Genomic DNA, 16915 nt, shown 5'->3' with positions numbered 1-16915 from the left:
CATTCTTTAACTGATGGGCATCCACTCAGTTTCTAGTTTCTTGTTACTACAAAAGGACCATAGTAGTTTTCTATGGTCAAGGTTCTTTTTTGTTTCTTGCTCATTTTCTTTTCTTTTTTACCTTTTTTTGTGGCTTTTAAATTTGAGCTCTGCTCCAAGGGCACAGGATGCACTGTTCTAATTTACACAGCTTTTTATACAGTTTGGGGCACTTTGAGTTTTGGTTTGGGGTTGTGAGTACTTTGATTTTTGGCTTTGAGCACAGGGGCTCTTTATGTTTGGTGACTTGCTCGCTATGCTGGAGGTAGTTCAACCTAGTTCCACCTATTTCCTTGGCTGGCAATTTCCCTTCTGCGTTGGGGCTGGAGGCTGCCCCACTGCTCTGCTGTTTAGTTCTATTAAGCTCAGACCAAGAGGTTTCAGTTGCTAGACTTTTGACTAGACATTTTGAGATGTCTCAGTTGCTGGTCCCTGCTATGATGAAGACCTCCCTCTTGCTTGCCTGGACATCATCTGAGATGTGTTCTCCATTTGCCCAAGTGAGATTGATCTTTCCTGAAGTCCTTCCAAGCTATCTTGAGCTAGAAAAGTGTTTTATTCCATCTCTTTGTAGGCTCTATTATTATTCCAGAATCTGTTCAGAGGCTTGATTTCAAGTTGTTTCTGAAGGAAATTGGGGAGAGCTCAAGCAACTTCCTAGCTTCTCTTTACCATCATGGCTCTGCCCCTTCCGTCCCCCCCAGCAGGGACTTTTAAAATGTGCTTTTAACCCCAAGATACACAATCAGAATGCTTAAGTAGCATTTAGGAAGTGGTGAGTACTGAGGTGTCACAATAAGAATAAGAATAGTTAATACAAAATATACAAGTCCCTACAGAGCCCAAGGGAATGTGCACATCTAACAAAGGGATGACTATTAGGTATGATGTAGTTACACTAGGTACAGTCTGTCATTGCTCAATGTTTAAGTGATGCTGTTAGGATGCCAGTGGGAAGATGAGAAGCCCTCTGGACCTCCAAAGATTTTTAGGTTTTCTTCCAGCCAAATTAGAGAGGAAGGAGGTCCAGACTAAAGCTAAAATATTCTCTTTTCCCCACAAATGATTTCTTCCCAGAAATAACTTTTTCTTCTTCTGGACAAGATCCTATTCATAGTTTCAATAAAGATCTGGGGGGGGGTATTTATCCCAATTTTCACCCATACTGATGAGTTGTTTTACTTTTCCCCCTCAGAGCAAAGCAAAATTTCCCTTTTAGGGCCTTAGGGGGTACTCCTGAGAGAGTAGTAGGGTACTTCTCTAATGGTCTATGCTCAAACCCTGATCTTGAAATGTTCTGCTGTGCCTCCAAATAAATTTCCAGTTACAGTTAATATCTTCATTATATAACCTGTTATTCTCCCAAGTAATTAGTCTTCCAGTAAAATTCAATCAACTAACATCAATTAGTTTCTTTTTTTTTTTTTTTTTTACAAAGGAATATTTCCTGAGAAAATATAGCAAGAACAGAAATAAAAACCATTTTCTAGAACCCAGAACCCAGGGCAGTCTCTCCTATGCCATCTTGGTCCCCAAGGAGAGTGGTCTCAAATTATAGTATTTTATACCATTCATTTGCTTCCATTAAAGTCATCTCCAAATGCAGCAATGCCATTGGATGCTTCTGTTCCAAAAAGTTATACAAACACACACACACACACACACACACACACACACACACACACCATATACACACATACACACCATAGGGACTGATTCAGTCAGCAAGTAAACATTTATTAAGTACTTGCTGCATGCCAGGCACCATGCTAAGCACAATGAGGATACAAAAAGAAAGACAAGACAATCTTGGCTCTTAAGGCGCTCCCAATCTAATGTTTCACTGTTAGAATCCTAGTGTTAACCAATGGAATTGATACAATGCTTATTAGTTCACACATTAGAGCAAATCCTTACAAGGTGTTAAGTCACTAGTATGGATAGAAACAATGCTTAAGTTAACACCTTTGAGAATTCACACATTGGCTCATACATTGGAGTTCACAAGTAGGGGAAATACACAAAACTTTGTAACTTTGTGAATTCACACCTCCCATAATCCCACTCTCAGAGGAGGAGTCAACCTTTGGGTTCACACTTTAAGAGATCATATATAAGAAGCTCTTAGAGCTTCAGTCAGTAAGTCAGTACAGTTGAAAAGATTGAGAGGGTTGCGTCAGTTGGAAATTGAGAAGCCATGAGTCAGAGTTGAGCTAGAGGCAAAAACTGGAAGAACTCTTGGAACCAAGGAGGGAGAGAGGCCTCTAAGAAAACTAACCGGCCCCAAGGAAAAAGACAAGACTTGGAAGGAGAAAATAAACATTTAGATTTTATCAGCTGGCTGTATTTTGAAGTGATTATTACTCTGAACTGAAACTAAGGCTGCTTCCAGAAAACCTCTCCAAGAAACCTGCTCACAGAGAACCATCACATATTATACAAAAAGAAGAGAACACCACATTTCACTATTGAGCTGGGTCTGGCAGGTTGTTTCTCAGGGCTATTTCTACTGATTGTAAACCAGACATTTTGAGATCTTAAAAGGTTATAGGCCTGGTCTGTTCCATCTTCAACACTAAGGGAAGAAGAAGGGTGAAAACAATAGTGGACACATGCCATATGCTCATGGCTTCATGTCAATCTGGGTGGGTCGGGTGGTCTGACTCCAGAGCCAGTGATCATTATACTACACCAAGGGATCTCTTAGTCTTCCACATCCTACTTTAAAGGGAACATGGCTTCTGGAGCTCATTCTCACTAAAATATAAATGGCTGATAAGGTTGAATGTGCTACCCCTTATCCCTTCCAGGGATATTTGTATTTCAATAATTCACAAAATTTTAAGGCAGATCCATGCACATTTAATTGTGGAATTTGGAGAGAAATGGTGGCAAAGTTAGTTTGACAAGTAATCCTCTTTTCTTCCTTCTCTTTGTCTTCCTTCTCCTCTCCCTCTGTGAATAATATAACTGTCCTCCTAGAAGTTGGCTTCTCATCATTTCATTTAAATTCTAATCCTTATTATCACCTAACTCCAGTTAGGGTTTTTGTGAGACTACCAGGAAATATTTAGATATAGGTGAAATTTGGAGCCAGACTGGATTTGAACCCCCACTCTACTATTCATTATTTGTCAGATAGTTATATAATCTGATCTGATTACACAAGTCATTTAATACTTCTTAGCCTTAATTTCCATATCTGTAAAATAGGGAGCTGGACAAGATGATCTCTAAAGACCCCAATATCCCTAAATCCTATGATTCTATATTCTATCCAAAAATATATATAACTTGTGACTTTGTGGTTTATATTTTTTTAGTTAGTTGGCTAATGAAGTTTTATTAGTATTAAGTTTCTTGCCCTCTGTAGGGCTGTATGTTTCTAAGGGAATACCCTATTCAGGACTGATATATCTTTTGAGCTCATGCCTCTCCCTTTTATATTCCTATAGTTCATACTGTGCTGAGTGTTTCTGAGATGCTGAAAAGTGAAATGATTTCCTTAACATTAACTGATATGGAGAAATCAAACCCCTGAAGAAACAAGAAAAGTACACAAGTTAGGGATATATAGTGCTCATACCACTACATCACTTCATATTGTCATAGTTTACAGTGTCCTGAGATTTCACATTAGGTTAGGGGGCACCATGTTGCATTCTCCTAGAGTGCATGGCTATTAGTCATTCGGGATTAGTCTTAAAAAATCTTCATGGGATCAAATAACAAGGGATTACAACAAAACAACACAGGGACAGAAATTGTTTTCTAAATGTATGTGTTCTTTCCAGTAATTAACCATGAAGTTATAATCTTGGTTCTTGGAGTTTCCTGCACCCAAGCTTTCTGAATCCAAAGAGTATTCGTTTAACTCTAGGAATGTTAATAAAAAGAGTCCTTGAATTCATATGGGGCACCTGCCTTCATACTCCAAATTCATAAGAGAATCTTTCTATTATATAGCTTGAATAAAGCAGCAGCTGCTGACTTGACTTGTGGGTGAAGGGAAATAGATTATTGTCTTGCACTTGGCATAAACACCCCGGAATAAAGCGCCTGAGTTAATAATCAATTTCACTCCCCTGCAGGGCTCTTCCTTATCTGATAGGCCATTCCTGAGGTCAGGAGGAAAAGCCATGTGTGCCAGATATTTTTGCCTTTATCTTTTCCTGTACTATTGAGGTAGAAGACTGCAAATGACTGAATGGGGTCAGGAAATATGTCAAACATAGTTTATGGTATCATCATCTTGGTTATGATCTTTATATTATAGATCTTTATGTGTTGTTGTATAGACAACACAATTTCCTCTGATTCTAATGTAGAGAGAATATTAACACAATCTTAAAAGACCGATTGTTAGAGATTTAATTTTTAGAAAAACTCGTTCATCTCTGTTCTCTTTTTGTCTTGTAGCCACTGAACACATTGTTTATGCATCTTTTTGTGGCTGTTGACGAGTATGCCATTGGCTGTTGTCAAGAAATTATGAGGTAAGTTGATGTGTCATTGCAGATAGACGAGTTTGTATGATTATCAATTCACTTCAAAAAGTGAGTTACACTGATATTAAAGTAATACAAAAAGAGAATATATGTAATTCATAGAAAGCGTATTTGAAATTCTAGTAGGTATTTTATTTACATATTTAATGAATACATTTAAGCATTTACTTTTATACTTAACCAAAGTAGGATGATATTATTTCTAAAAGGAAATATTGCATTTCTTGAATGCTTTTTCTTATAATGAAATATTATACAGCATCTTTAACTGGTCATTATTTGAAGCATACATGTCAGTAATGCAGGCATTTGGACAAATTGATTTTAGGGGGATGGGACAGGACAGAGAGAATGTGCATTAAAACGCATGACTGAACATGAAGCCTAACAAGCTGGAGATGTTTTTAAAAATCACTTTCCCCAAGGTTATTTTCTGAAACATTTATTAACACAACAGACTACAAAGGCTCACAAGTAATCTGATGTATCAGTTAGAGGGCTACACAGAGATAGAAGTGTGTTCAGTCTTCAGCAGCTTGCAGAGACAGTGAATTACATTTGATGGTGGTGGCCCTCAGTCTTCAAGTTACTTTGTAATATCAAACCAGACCATCCAGATGCCAGGTCAAGGGTTAATATGAACAGAAATCTGTTGTGTTGTGCTAAAGGGACATCTTTTATTCCTTTGAATCTCTGAAGTCAATATAAAAGAAAATATAGGAAACTAAAAGTTCAAGAGATTAGAAAAAATGTACAGAAGAAATAAAGTTTTCTTGAAAATTTTTTTATTCCCTTTTTGGGTAGGGAGGAGGTTATTCTGTGTGCATTTTTTAACCTTTTTTATTTTTTGAAGAGGCAATATTTCATTTTTACTTATGAAATTACTTTATTATTATTTTTCTCTTTAGGACAGTTTTCAAGGCAGTGCCAGATCTTCATTTCATCTTTCTTATTACTCCATCCTATATGAGTTTAGGTAAGATTTCTATAATTACACTTTGGCCTCAATATTTTCAGTTTGATAAAATGGTAACTTGTAATGTACTACAAAGGGTGTTTCTCTAGAATGTGTCTTTGATCTTTGAATGCAAATAATACATGTCTGATTATGAAAAAGGCCAAACACAATTCAGATTCAAATGTACTTTTTTTTTCTCATACATTGCTGTTTATATTTTAACATTATTTCAATCAAAAATTATAATGCCTACTTTTTGCCTGTAATCTAGGTTCGACTTTAGTAACTGTTTTTGACCCTGTTGGGTTAATTCCATGTTTTGCCATTGATGAAGAATTTTCTGTGTCTGTCTGTCAGAGACACTTCCATTGCCCTCAGCTATACATTCGACAAGCCAGGTAATGTGATAATGATCTCTTGTATTTGTAAGACAATTATTCTGATAGTCAGACAGGAAACATTTAATAAGTACCTATCATATTCTAGGTAGTGTGCAAAATGCTGGGGATGTAAAAAGAGACAAAAGACAGTTCCTATACTCGAAGAACCCACAATCTGACTGGGGAGATAATAAACAAACAAATTAATTATAAACAAGCTGTACATTGGACAAATGGGGAAATACTTAACAGAAGGAAGCCACTAGAACTAGGGTCAGAAAAAGCTTCTGGGAGAAGATGGGATTTTAGTTGGGATATAAGGGAAATCAGGAGACAGAGATGAGATGGGAGGATCTTCTGGGCATATGGAATACCTCTAGAAATGTCTAGACCTGAGAGATAAAGCGTCTTTTTCTTGGAACATTCAGGAAACCAGTATCACTGGATGGAAAAGTGCATAGCAGGGTATAATGTATAAGAAGATAGGAAAGATGATGGTATTTCGGAGGGGAGTAGGTTGTGAAGGATTTTGAATACAAATAGGGAATTTTATATTTGATCTTGGAGATTATAAATAGCCATTGTATTTTAGGTTAGTAGGGAAGTAACAGAGATGGGCCTGTATTTTAGGAAAGTTATTTTAGTGGCTGAATAATGGATTGATTGGAATAGGGGAAAAACTTTGGCAGGCAGACCTGCCCACAGTATTCCAGGTGTGAAGTGATGAGGGCTTATCCCAGGTGGTGGCAGTGTTACAGGAGAGAAGCAGGTCTATTTGAGACACTGTAAAGGTGATGCTGACAGGCTTTGGCAACAGATTGGATTTGGAGAAGGGAGAGAGGAGAGAGATATCGAGAACAACATTTAGTTGCCAACTTGAGTGACTGAGAGGTTGATGATAGCCTTGACAATAATAGGGAAATTTGGGTGAGGGGAGGATTTAGGGGTGAAAGTAATGATTACAGGGTTGGACATGTTGAGTTTGAGAAGTCTATTGGACATGCAGTTCAAGATATCTGAAAGACAATTGGAGCTATTAAGCTTCCTAAATGATACTCTACATGGATCACCAATTCCCACTGCTGTTGAAAATGCTTTTTATAATACTACAAGGAGCTGTGACTTTCTTGGCATGGCTATTTACTTTATCTGTTGACAGAAAATCCAGTATCTTGGCAGATAATTTAAATGAAGTGCAGTGAAATAAAAGATTCATTTCCTAATAACCTGGTTTATGGGGAGGCTCTTATTTTTAGCTAGTACAGTTTTTGATGAAGTCTCTACAACTTGATAGGAACTATTAAGCCCTGACCAGTGGTCTAACTTTTGTGAATCACCTTCATGTTTCGTTGAGCCACTGGATTAGGACAATTTTCAAGGCCAGTGATTACAATCTTAAATAGCTTAAGTCTGCCAGTGATCAAGGTCTAGGTCAAAACATTTGTCATATCCATTCCTTTTTTTCCACTGCCATGGACATTGCTCTAATTTGGACACTCTTCATCTTTCACCATTAACTTTGTTATAGTCTTAGAGTTGGTTTCTTTGTTTCTAGTCTCTCTTCTATTCAGTCTTTCTTCTATATAGCCACCAAATTGATATTTTAAAGTCTTTGTTTAATTAAGTCATTTCTCTGCTTAAGAAGTATCAGTGGTTCCCTATTATCTCTGTAATAAAGATAAATTGCAAATTATAAATTCCTCTGTTTGATATTAAAAGTCCTTCAGTATCTGGCTCCACCCTTTTTTTAATAAGACTTATTTCATATGATTTCCCTTAATGCATTTTATGTTCTAGCTAAATTAGTCTACTTTCTATTTCCTGCACCTGAGATCCTATTTCTTGCCTTCCTGCCCTTGTAATGGCTATCTCTTATGTCTCCTTACCACTGCCTCTTAGAAACTCTAGATTCCTTCTAGGTTCAGTTTAAAGACCTCCAAGAAGCCTTTTCTGATTCCCTAAGTTGTTCTTGCTCTGTACCCTCTTCTTTTTTATCATCAATAGGATCATGAGTATAGAGCTGGAAGGAGCTTCAGAAGTAATCTAGAAGTAATATTCTTAGAAGGCCAGAACTCTGGAGAAGTATACTTGAAACAAGGTATTAAGTCAGTGGAACTGATGAGCTCTAGTTCACAAATATATTTAGTACTTAGCATGGTGATGTAATGGTTCTTGAGTTCACACATACTCTGTATACTGTAATGATGTAATTGCAATAGGGTATATAAGGGTTAAGAAGGAATGGAAGAGAGACATTTCCATCTTTGACCAGCTTCGGGTGTTCTGCCTCTTGCACTAAGATCAAGACTGGGCCAGAATAAAAACTCTAGACTCTATTCCTGACCATTCTCATGGTGTCTATCCTGTTGAAACCAAGGCCCATCTGAAGGAGCTCCAGAAAACTAGCATAAACATTACAATATCCTAATTTAAAGATTGGTCATCTAAGGCCTAAGAAATTTTAGTGAGTTGTTTTAAGTTACACAGCTAAGTTACTGTTAGAGATAACAGTTGAACTCAGGCTTTTTGATTTCCAAGTTTTGTACTCCAATTATACTGTATTTTGTGTATATTTTGTATTGATTTTGTTATGCCTCAATTTCTCTCAATTATACTGCCCCAGTCTCCTTGGTGGCAACCCCCCTTCCTGGCCATTAGGACTGAGATTAATTAGGGCTGGGAGCCCTGGCTACTCTGGCATTCCAAAAAGTCATAAAATTCCAGATGGCTTATCGCAAATACTTAGATGGGACCCTTTATCTTCTGGTTCAGACTTAATGTCTCCTAGCTTTTTCTCTCCCAACTTATCAGAATTTATGATCCTACTTTTTTACCCCCAAGCTGTTAGAACTGAATTTATGGTACTTTCCTGGAACTTCTTGATCACCAATGCTCTATCCTCCCCCTGCCTTTGTTTCTCTGATTGCTGGAACTCTATAAGAGTCTCTGGAATCTTTCACTCGTTGTTGGATGCTTTGAGACAAGAGTTCCATCCAGCTGACTGGCTGATGTGCATTGCCAGTCCAAACTCTCCACTAATAAAATTTTAAAAACCCTCTCTAATCTCTATCTTGCCTCAGTTCCTCTGGCATAGTAAGTACTTAATAAATACTTCATTCCTTCCTTCATTAGTGTAAATATTCCTTTCACTGATGGAGACTGCATTCTCTTCAACCACTTATATCTAGGTCAACACTGAACTGTGGCATACTTTTGCCCAGTTTGGAGGGACCATAAACTTTATGAACTTGTATCCACAATTCTGGTGATAAAGCCTCTTTGTCTAGTTGGCTTGGTCTTTGGAAGACTTTGGTCTTTGCTTATTCTTGACTTGGTCCTTTTTCAGTTTGGGAGCTTGTGCTTCTCTGACGCAGCCTTTGAGAACCTAATTTCTCTGTGACATTAGCACAAAAAGCAGTATTTAGTAGAAGATATTGTGAACTAGCCCTTCAAAGCAGACAAATTAAAACAAAACCAAATAACTTTTTATTCACTTGTTCATCAACTATTTGTTATATATCTAACGTGGGCAAAATACTATTCCAAGTACTGCAGGAGATAGCAAACATTCTCTGATCATAGAGAGATGACAATTTTTTAAGTATGGTGCACAAAATACAAAAGCCATTAAAAACATTATAGAAAGGACAGGAAGCCTTAAAGAAATCAGAAGGTGGTTGCAGCTATACTGTTTAGAACTTGAAGATACCTAGTCCTATCTCCATACAGCCATACCATCTCAGCAAAAAGTGGCTTTCTACTCTGGAGCCAAACAGAATTACAGAAAGCAAAAAGGTCCAGTGGAACCCCTAAGATTCAAAATTAATAAGAAATACAAATATAATACAAGTGTATTATCCCATTAAATAATATGATGACATCCCTCTCTGGCCCCACTTTTCTAGACTGAACCTGTGCCCTGGTGCCTTCTGGAGACCTCCAAATTCAGCTTACTTCCCAACGGGCATGTTCAATCATCTGGTTGGTTCCCTGTCACTGGAAGTAATGAACAAAAAATCTATCTGTTCAGTAACCTTTAAAAGAAGCAATAACTTCCCCTGTCAATTTTTGTTCCTTTCTTTTGCTCATGGAACTCAGATAGCTGTCGTCTTAGACTTCCATTGAAGAGAGGAGGGTGGAAAAGCAGAAGACACCAGGCCTTAGTCTTAACTCCATGGGACATTCCCCAAATAGAATATGGGGCCACTCCTTGTATATTCCCACTTTTTCAGGATCAAAGAATTAACTATATGCCAATTATAGAACTAAATATAAAGACAAGTCTAAAATATTGCATATTGTTAGAAGAAAGAAATAAAATATGTGACTGGAAGGATATAAAAACAGTGTACAAAGTATGTTAGGCTTTAGGGAAATACATAATTTAAGATGAGACATTCCTGCCTTTAGATTTTAACAGTAAATGGAGGTGGGGGTATGTATGTGATAACACTGAGACCTCTAATGTCTTTCTTAAGTGGATTAGAAAGTTGCAAACAAAATGCTCTGTGAATGCTACAATTTATTGGGTGGATCAGAAAGATTTTCCGAAGGAAGGAGTGTTCAAATTAAGTTTTAAAGGATGGGTAGGAAGCAATACAGGAGAGGCAAAGCACTCCAGAATAAGGGAATTGCCTAAGCAAAGTGAGAATAAAGGCAGAGGAGGCAAGAGAGAACAGTAAATTTCTGAAGGAGAAAAGCAAAGAATGTGGATTGGGCATAAAGTAGTCTAATTTGGCTAGATAAGTTAATAATTTAAGGCTGGATGGTAGTGAGATATTAGGGAGGGCCTTGACAGGACAGGGCATGGTAGCTATGAAAAGGGAGGTAGTAGGAAGATTTAAAGATATAAAGAAGTTTCTGGCTTTATCACTGGGTAATGAGAGAAAGATATTATTTTCTATTATATTAATAACCAATTATTAAATTAGGATTGAGGTTTGCTTTTTTTTTTTTTTTTTTTTTTTTTTTGTCAATAAGGGATCGGCCCCTGTAGGCCAGCTAGTCAGTCTCTGAAGGATATTATTGATGGATGAGATTGCCCAAATTTTTCAGGTATATGCTCTACCATCTTGGGCAGGACCCCACCCAACCCAAATCTAATGTAGGTAAATTCTTGCCGTTAGGAAATAATCCCTGTCTTTGGAGCTCTCCCTTAGAATTTAGGATGACCCAATTTATGAAGGAAAAAACCTACCAGAGTGGTCTGATGGATATTTGTCCAGATTGTTGGAGGTAGCTGAGTCTCATGATCAAGTCATATTCTCAACCAGAGGAGCTGAAGACTTTTAGCCCAACTCCTGGTTAGTCGTTCGTCTATCAAGGTTGATTTTCACTTCTTTTCCAAAGGTAGTTAAGCATTCAGAGATCTCCTTTGTTTTGTCTTTTGTCGCCAAGAGAGCCCATTGACCATCAATTTATTGATTATTTGCTAGCCTAATTAATAAATTGATTATTCAACATTGTAACTCTGTCTCTTGAGCTTTTTATCACAATTAGTAGCTGTGATATTGACAGAAATAATGAAGTCTAAAAGAACTTTAACTTAATCAAAATCTTAGGGAAAAAACAATGCTCTTCCTTTGAAACTCAGGAAAGATATTATTGACTCAGAGAAGAAGGGATTTTCCAAGTTAAAAACTATTACATTTGGTCTAAAAAGTCCACCATTTATCACAGAAGTATTGCCTCTGACAATTATGGTCTGTTAAGATTACTGACAGCATATTAGGGAGTTTTCCAAAAATGCCCATGGATATAACTAAAAACTCTTTCAATTTAAGGTTTTTTTTTCCCCTTCTTTAACTTAAATTGCCCTTATTAAGGATGAGGGATGAAGAGGACAATGGAAGGAGATTGTGGAATTGTGGTAACAGGTAATTGTGGAACTCGGGTTTATATTTTTAAATAACTTTGTTGTATAGATTTGTCATGTGGTACAAGGGAAAGGATCTCAGATTTAGATTCAGAGGAACTGCAATCAAATTCACGTTCTGCTGTTAACTAATTGCATAACCCTTGGAAAAGAGAAACTCCTTGAACTTAATATTCCTTTTCTATAAAATAAAACATTTGCGTGGTTGCAAAATGCATAATTAAATGCCTTATTACTATTTCCCTATCTTTTTGAAGATTAAAAAAAATGTTATTGCCATAATGGTAATGTTTCTCTATCTTTATTAACATTTTGTTCACATAGATTGAAAGAGTTAAAAAGAAGCAGGACTTTCTTTTGACTCTATAAACATTTTTATAGAAATACACTTTTTGTAATATGTATTGCTATCAATATAATGGTATTTTTTGTAAGATTCCAATATTTGATTTAGTGCTAAATTCATGTCTTTATCAGATCTTTGCAAAATATGCATTGAAAGTCATATGAATATTGTTTTTTTAATTTAATATTTTATCCCTAATTATATATAAAAACAATTTTTTAACATTCACTTAAAATTTTTTTGAGTTCCAAATTCTGTTACCTTTTTATAGAGAAAAACAAAAGTCTTTATCTTACCAAAGTTCTCTGAAAACTTTAAAGATTATGGCTAAATATATTAGTATATAAACATCACTCCAGTCTCTTTAACAAAATCCCAAATGGGGTCACAAAGGGTCAGATATTACTGAAAAATTACAAAGTATTTCATTTGGGGAAAAAAAATTTGTCCACTAGAGGTCACAAGAGATCTTGCAAAAAAAAAAGAAAGTGCTTTGTTCTATGCAAGGAACACATGTACCTGCTTTCTGGTAAATAACAACAACTTGCAATTAAAATTTGTAAAAATTTTTTTTTCAAAAAACCATAATGGTGGTATAAGCTTCCAAAAAAAAAAAGTAGGATCAAGGCAACTCTTAAACTTTTTGAAATGTTATTAAAGACTTAATATTTAACCAAGGAAGAGCATGCCTCTTAACACTACTCAGTCTGATTCTATAGTTATTTTCTTTTTTTAGGTTTTGTTTATTTTTTTTCAAAGAATAGCATTTCAATTAAAAAAAACAGCCTTCAATGAATCCAAAGAATTAGTTATTCAGAAAGTACATTTAAAATGTGTATACATAATTATAAATTATTTATGGATCAGAAAAATATGATCCAGCAGATGATGGGGTTTTTTGGCCATGAATTTTGGAATCTGAATAAGGAGGTAGCCCTGCTGCACTATGGCTTTGGGTGCTATTGGACTTTGAATCTTGACCTCCTTTGGGTAACTACCACCCTCCACCCTCATTTTTTTTTTGCTAAGTTTGAGAAGGGAAAACCTTATAGAAATAACTCTATTTGAGCCAAGTTAGAACTATGTGATTTTTAAAGAATTATAGTATTGTAAAGCAAACTGAACAGAAGTATATATATATTAATCCTTAAATTTATATATGCTATCTTGGTGGAAGATTTAGTGTTTTTCTAAAATTTATAAAGCCTGTATAAGTGAGTCACAAATTTTTTTGGTATCCTTTTAAAAAGGAGGTAAACAGTTCCAAGACTTCTAAACAGGGTAATATTTTGAAGAAAAGATGTGAGTGAATTTGTGCATGTGTTTATACAAGTGTGTGAAGAGAGAGAATAAGAAAAAAGAATGATGCCTTAAAATTTGAAATACAGCCTTTCATACAAATTAGCTTAAAGATTTGCTTTATTTTCCTCTGCCCTCTTTTTTAGCACTTCAATGAATATTAAAAAGTTCAAGTTGTCTCTAAATGATTTTTAATTGGCTGTAATAAAATGAGTTAAATGTGAATAGCTTACAACTGTTAAAAATGTTTAAAATTAACTTGTATATATTGAAATGCTGCAAAATTATTTCCCATTGAAATGGGTAATTAATTGTTTTCCACTCAGAAATTTATGCAATTGCCATTGCATAATCACCACCACCACTACCATCATCATCAAAACACTAATCAGAAGCTTAAATGTGTGCCTTTCTCGGTTGAGTTGGGTAAGATTTCTGATAAAGATGTGGTCCCTGCCTTAGGAATAATGATGTAGAAATGCATTTTAAGTGGACTAAGAAAATTATTTTTGAGAACCTGTGTGTTTTGCTTCTTTGGGGCTGGAATTCTTTGTATGTCATTTGAGAGTATGGGAGGCTGATGTCATACATTACCATTAGCAGTTAAAGCTGATGCAATATCATAAATTATCAATTACCCAAAGGAATGCATTTCCAGGGTAAGTTCCTCTTTATCCATTTTTGGAAAAGACCTAAGGGAAAAAAGCTTCAAAACTCATTTATTTGTATCTTTTTTTTTTTTTAACGTGTCCATAAAGACTTAGTTTAGAGACATGATTCTGGAATACATGACATGACAAGTATTCATGAATATTTTTAAGTCTTTCAGGTTATTCCAGATCCTTTATTGTTGATTTTTATGTTCACCCATTAATATTTTCTGTAATATAAGAATAAAAATTTTTAGTACATAGCTAATTTTGATGTTCATGATTTCTTTAAAATTTCTTAAAAATCATTTAAAATAATTGTGATATTGAGTTAATTTTTCACTTAAATTAATTGCTATAAATGAATATTGATGCAGCCCTTTATCTTTTTTCAAAAATTTTTATTAGCCATTTTCCTTGTCACTGCAAATTTTCAGTGTCATTATGGATCTTTTTCATAGTGAAAATCACCCATTTGAACAACCCTTAGATAATGTCCAAATAGAAAATTTTAAAAATTAGTTTTTTATATAAAGGTCGCAATTTTTCTGTGCTCACTCTTCTATAAATCATTTTTTTAGCTCAATCGAAGGAAAGTGGGGCTATTAACTTCCTTGGTTTCTGACTGTATTATCCAATCTTTGCATTTTGAAATATAAGAGAGTAAATTTGGTTCAAAATTTTATTCACAAATATTTATTCAATTCCTATTAAATTCAAAAGTCTGTGGTAGGTACAATTGGAGACATAGAAAAACATCTTCCTGACCTTTAATAGCTTAAGTTCTAATTGCAGAGCCAGAACATATTGATATGAAAAGTTACTAACAAAACAAGAAAGCAAATGGTAAATAGTGAAGACAGTAAGTGCTATAGGAGCTTAGAGAAGGTACCACTAAAGACTGGAGTAAATAAGAATGTAATCATGAAATAATTCCTTTGGAAGAATTTGGCATTTGAAGGATTGTTACTATATGAAGAGGCAGAAAAGAAAGGAAGGAAATGTCAGGTGTAATCCAAAGCTTAGAAGCAGAACCATATGAGGTAGCCTTTTTGGTGGGCCATCAATGTAGATATGCTACTGTAATTAAAGAATATCTAAAAAGTATTGTCTAAAAAGAATATCTAAAAATATTGCTGACTTGAGCAGTATCAATGAAACAAACAGGCACTTTGTAAACACCTACTATGTGCCAAGTACCATGCTAAATACTGGGAATACAAAGGAAAAAAAAGTGTTTGCTGTCATACATCTTGCATTCTGTTAGGGAAGACATGCATAACTAGGTACAAATGCTATACCTTTAGAGCAGATGGAAGATTGCCTTAGAATAGAAGGCACTAGCAGCTGGGGAAAGCTTCTGGCCAATATGGCATTTTAGCAGAATCTTAAAAGGAAACCAGGGAGAATGAGAAAGGAGAGCATTCCATGTATGGGAGGACAGCCAGTGAAAAATTACAGGACAACAACTGGAACATAGTAAGTATATGAAGAGGAGGACATAAGTCAGTAGAGAGTGTGTGAAAAGGAATAATATGTGAGAAACCTGAAAAGATTGAAAGGGGTCAGCTTGTAAAGATGCTAAGTGCCACAGGGGTATTTATATTTGATCTTTGAGGTCATAGGGAGCTATTGGAGTTGTTCAAGTAGTGGGGTAACCCTTTCAAAGCTACACTTTGGGAAATCTCTTTGATAGCTTTATGGAGTATGGATTGTTATCCCCATTTTCAAATGAGAAAGCCAGTGCTCAAGAGAAATTAAGTGACATGTGTAAATCACAATGTTAATAAGTTTCAGAGCTGGGACTTAAACTTGGGTTTCCAACTCTAAGATCTTAAGGTTCTTTCTATTGTAGGTAACAGGATAATATATATATATCCTGTATAAGATAATAAATGTAAAGGACTTTCCAGATTTTAAAGTGAAGTGTTATTTAGCATTGTTGGTGATGAGATTAGATGCTATAGAAATGCTAGTAAGCCTATTTTAGTTTGCATCAACTGGTTTTCCTTCCAGGTTCATTTAAATGCCCTATATATATGTATAGCACAATCTTGTTTCTTTTTTCTATTCTTCTATTTCTTTTTTCCATTCTTCTCTACTGTATATGTTGATAATGATTTGAATCATAAATAGTACTGTACTTTGTTATGTTGATGTTCTTTGTAAATAATGTCTGTTAACAGAAATATTTTTTGTATTTTTTTGGCTATCTTATGATGATTGTTTCATGTCAGTTAAATTCCTCTAAAAAGTGTTGATGATCCATATCAGTGTCTATATTTTTCTCTTTCCCTAGTTGACAACTTATTTAAATAAATTTGTAATTGCATGCAGTCTTTTTTATCTTTGTTATTTTCTCCAGATTTGTTGTAGAATTTGACTTTTGCTCCAATCATTTGATCACCAGTTTATTCTATAATGATTCCTAGTCAGTAACTTTGAATTTCCTGCCTATCATTAATGAATTTCATTTTTATGATGTTTCCAGTATCTGTTCTACTTCTTTTCTTTTTAAAAAATGTTTTTATAGCACTTTGATTTTACTCTTTATTTGCTCAGCCAGCTAGCCCTTATGACAAAGACTAACCCAAAAAAAGCAGTTTAATAAAACCAAGCAAGATATCAGTTATATCTCATATTATGTGCTATATTCCATAGTCTTCCACCTCTACAAAGAAAGGAGAAAGTAAATTTTTTAAAATAACTTTTTATTGATAGAACCCATGCCAGGGTAATTTTTTACAGCATTATCCCTTGCATTCACTTCTGTTCCGATTTTTCCTCTCCCTCCCTCCACCCCCTCCCCCAGATGGCAAGCAGTCCTATATATGTTAAATATGTTGCAGTATATCCTAGA

The 16915-nt window shown here is 35.2% G+C and overlaps 1 protein-coding gene across 1 annotated transcript in view; it reads left to right on the top strand.

Annotated features, from left to right (window-relative positions):
• The window catches only part of CFAP61 (cilia and flagella associated protein 61), a 344569-nt gene that overhangs the window by 15944 nt on the left and 311710 nt on the right, over window positions 1–16915 (top strand). Inside the window, exons 3-5 of the mRNA XM_051975854.1 lie at window positions 4459–4535; window positions 5456–5523; window positions 5777–5903. Coding sequence (XP_051831814.1) covers window positions 4459–4535; window positions 5456–5523; window positions 5777–5903 — 272 coding nt within the window. The remainder of the gene's footprint in view (window positions 1–4458; window positions 4536–5455; window positions 5524–5776; window positions 5904–16915) is intronic.

The sequence above is a fragment of the Antechinus flavipes genome, chromosome 2, assembly GCF_016432865.1.
Source record: "Antechinus flavipes isolate AdamAnt ecotype Samford, QLD, Australia chromosome 2, AdamAnt_v2, whole genome shotgun sequence".
NCBI lineage: Eukaryota > Metazoa > Chordata > Mammalia > Dasyuromorphia > Dasyuridae > Antechinus > Antechinus flavipes.
The sequence above is the reverse complement of the archived record's forward strand: the minus strand, read 5'-3'. Positions and strand labels throughout refer to the sequence as shown.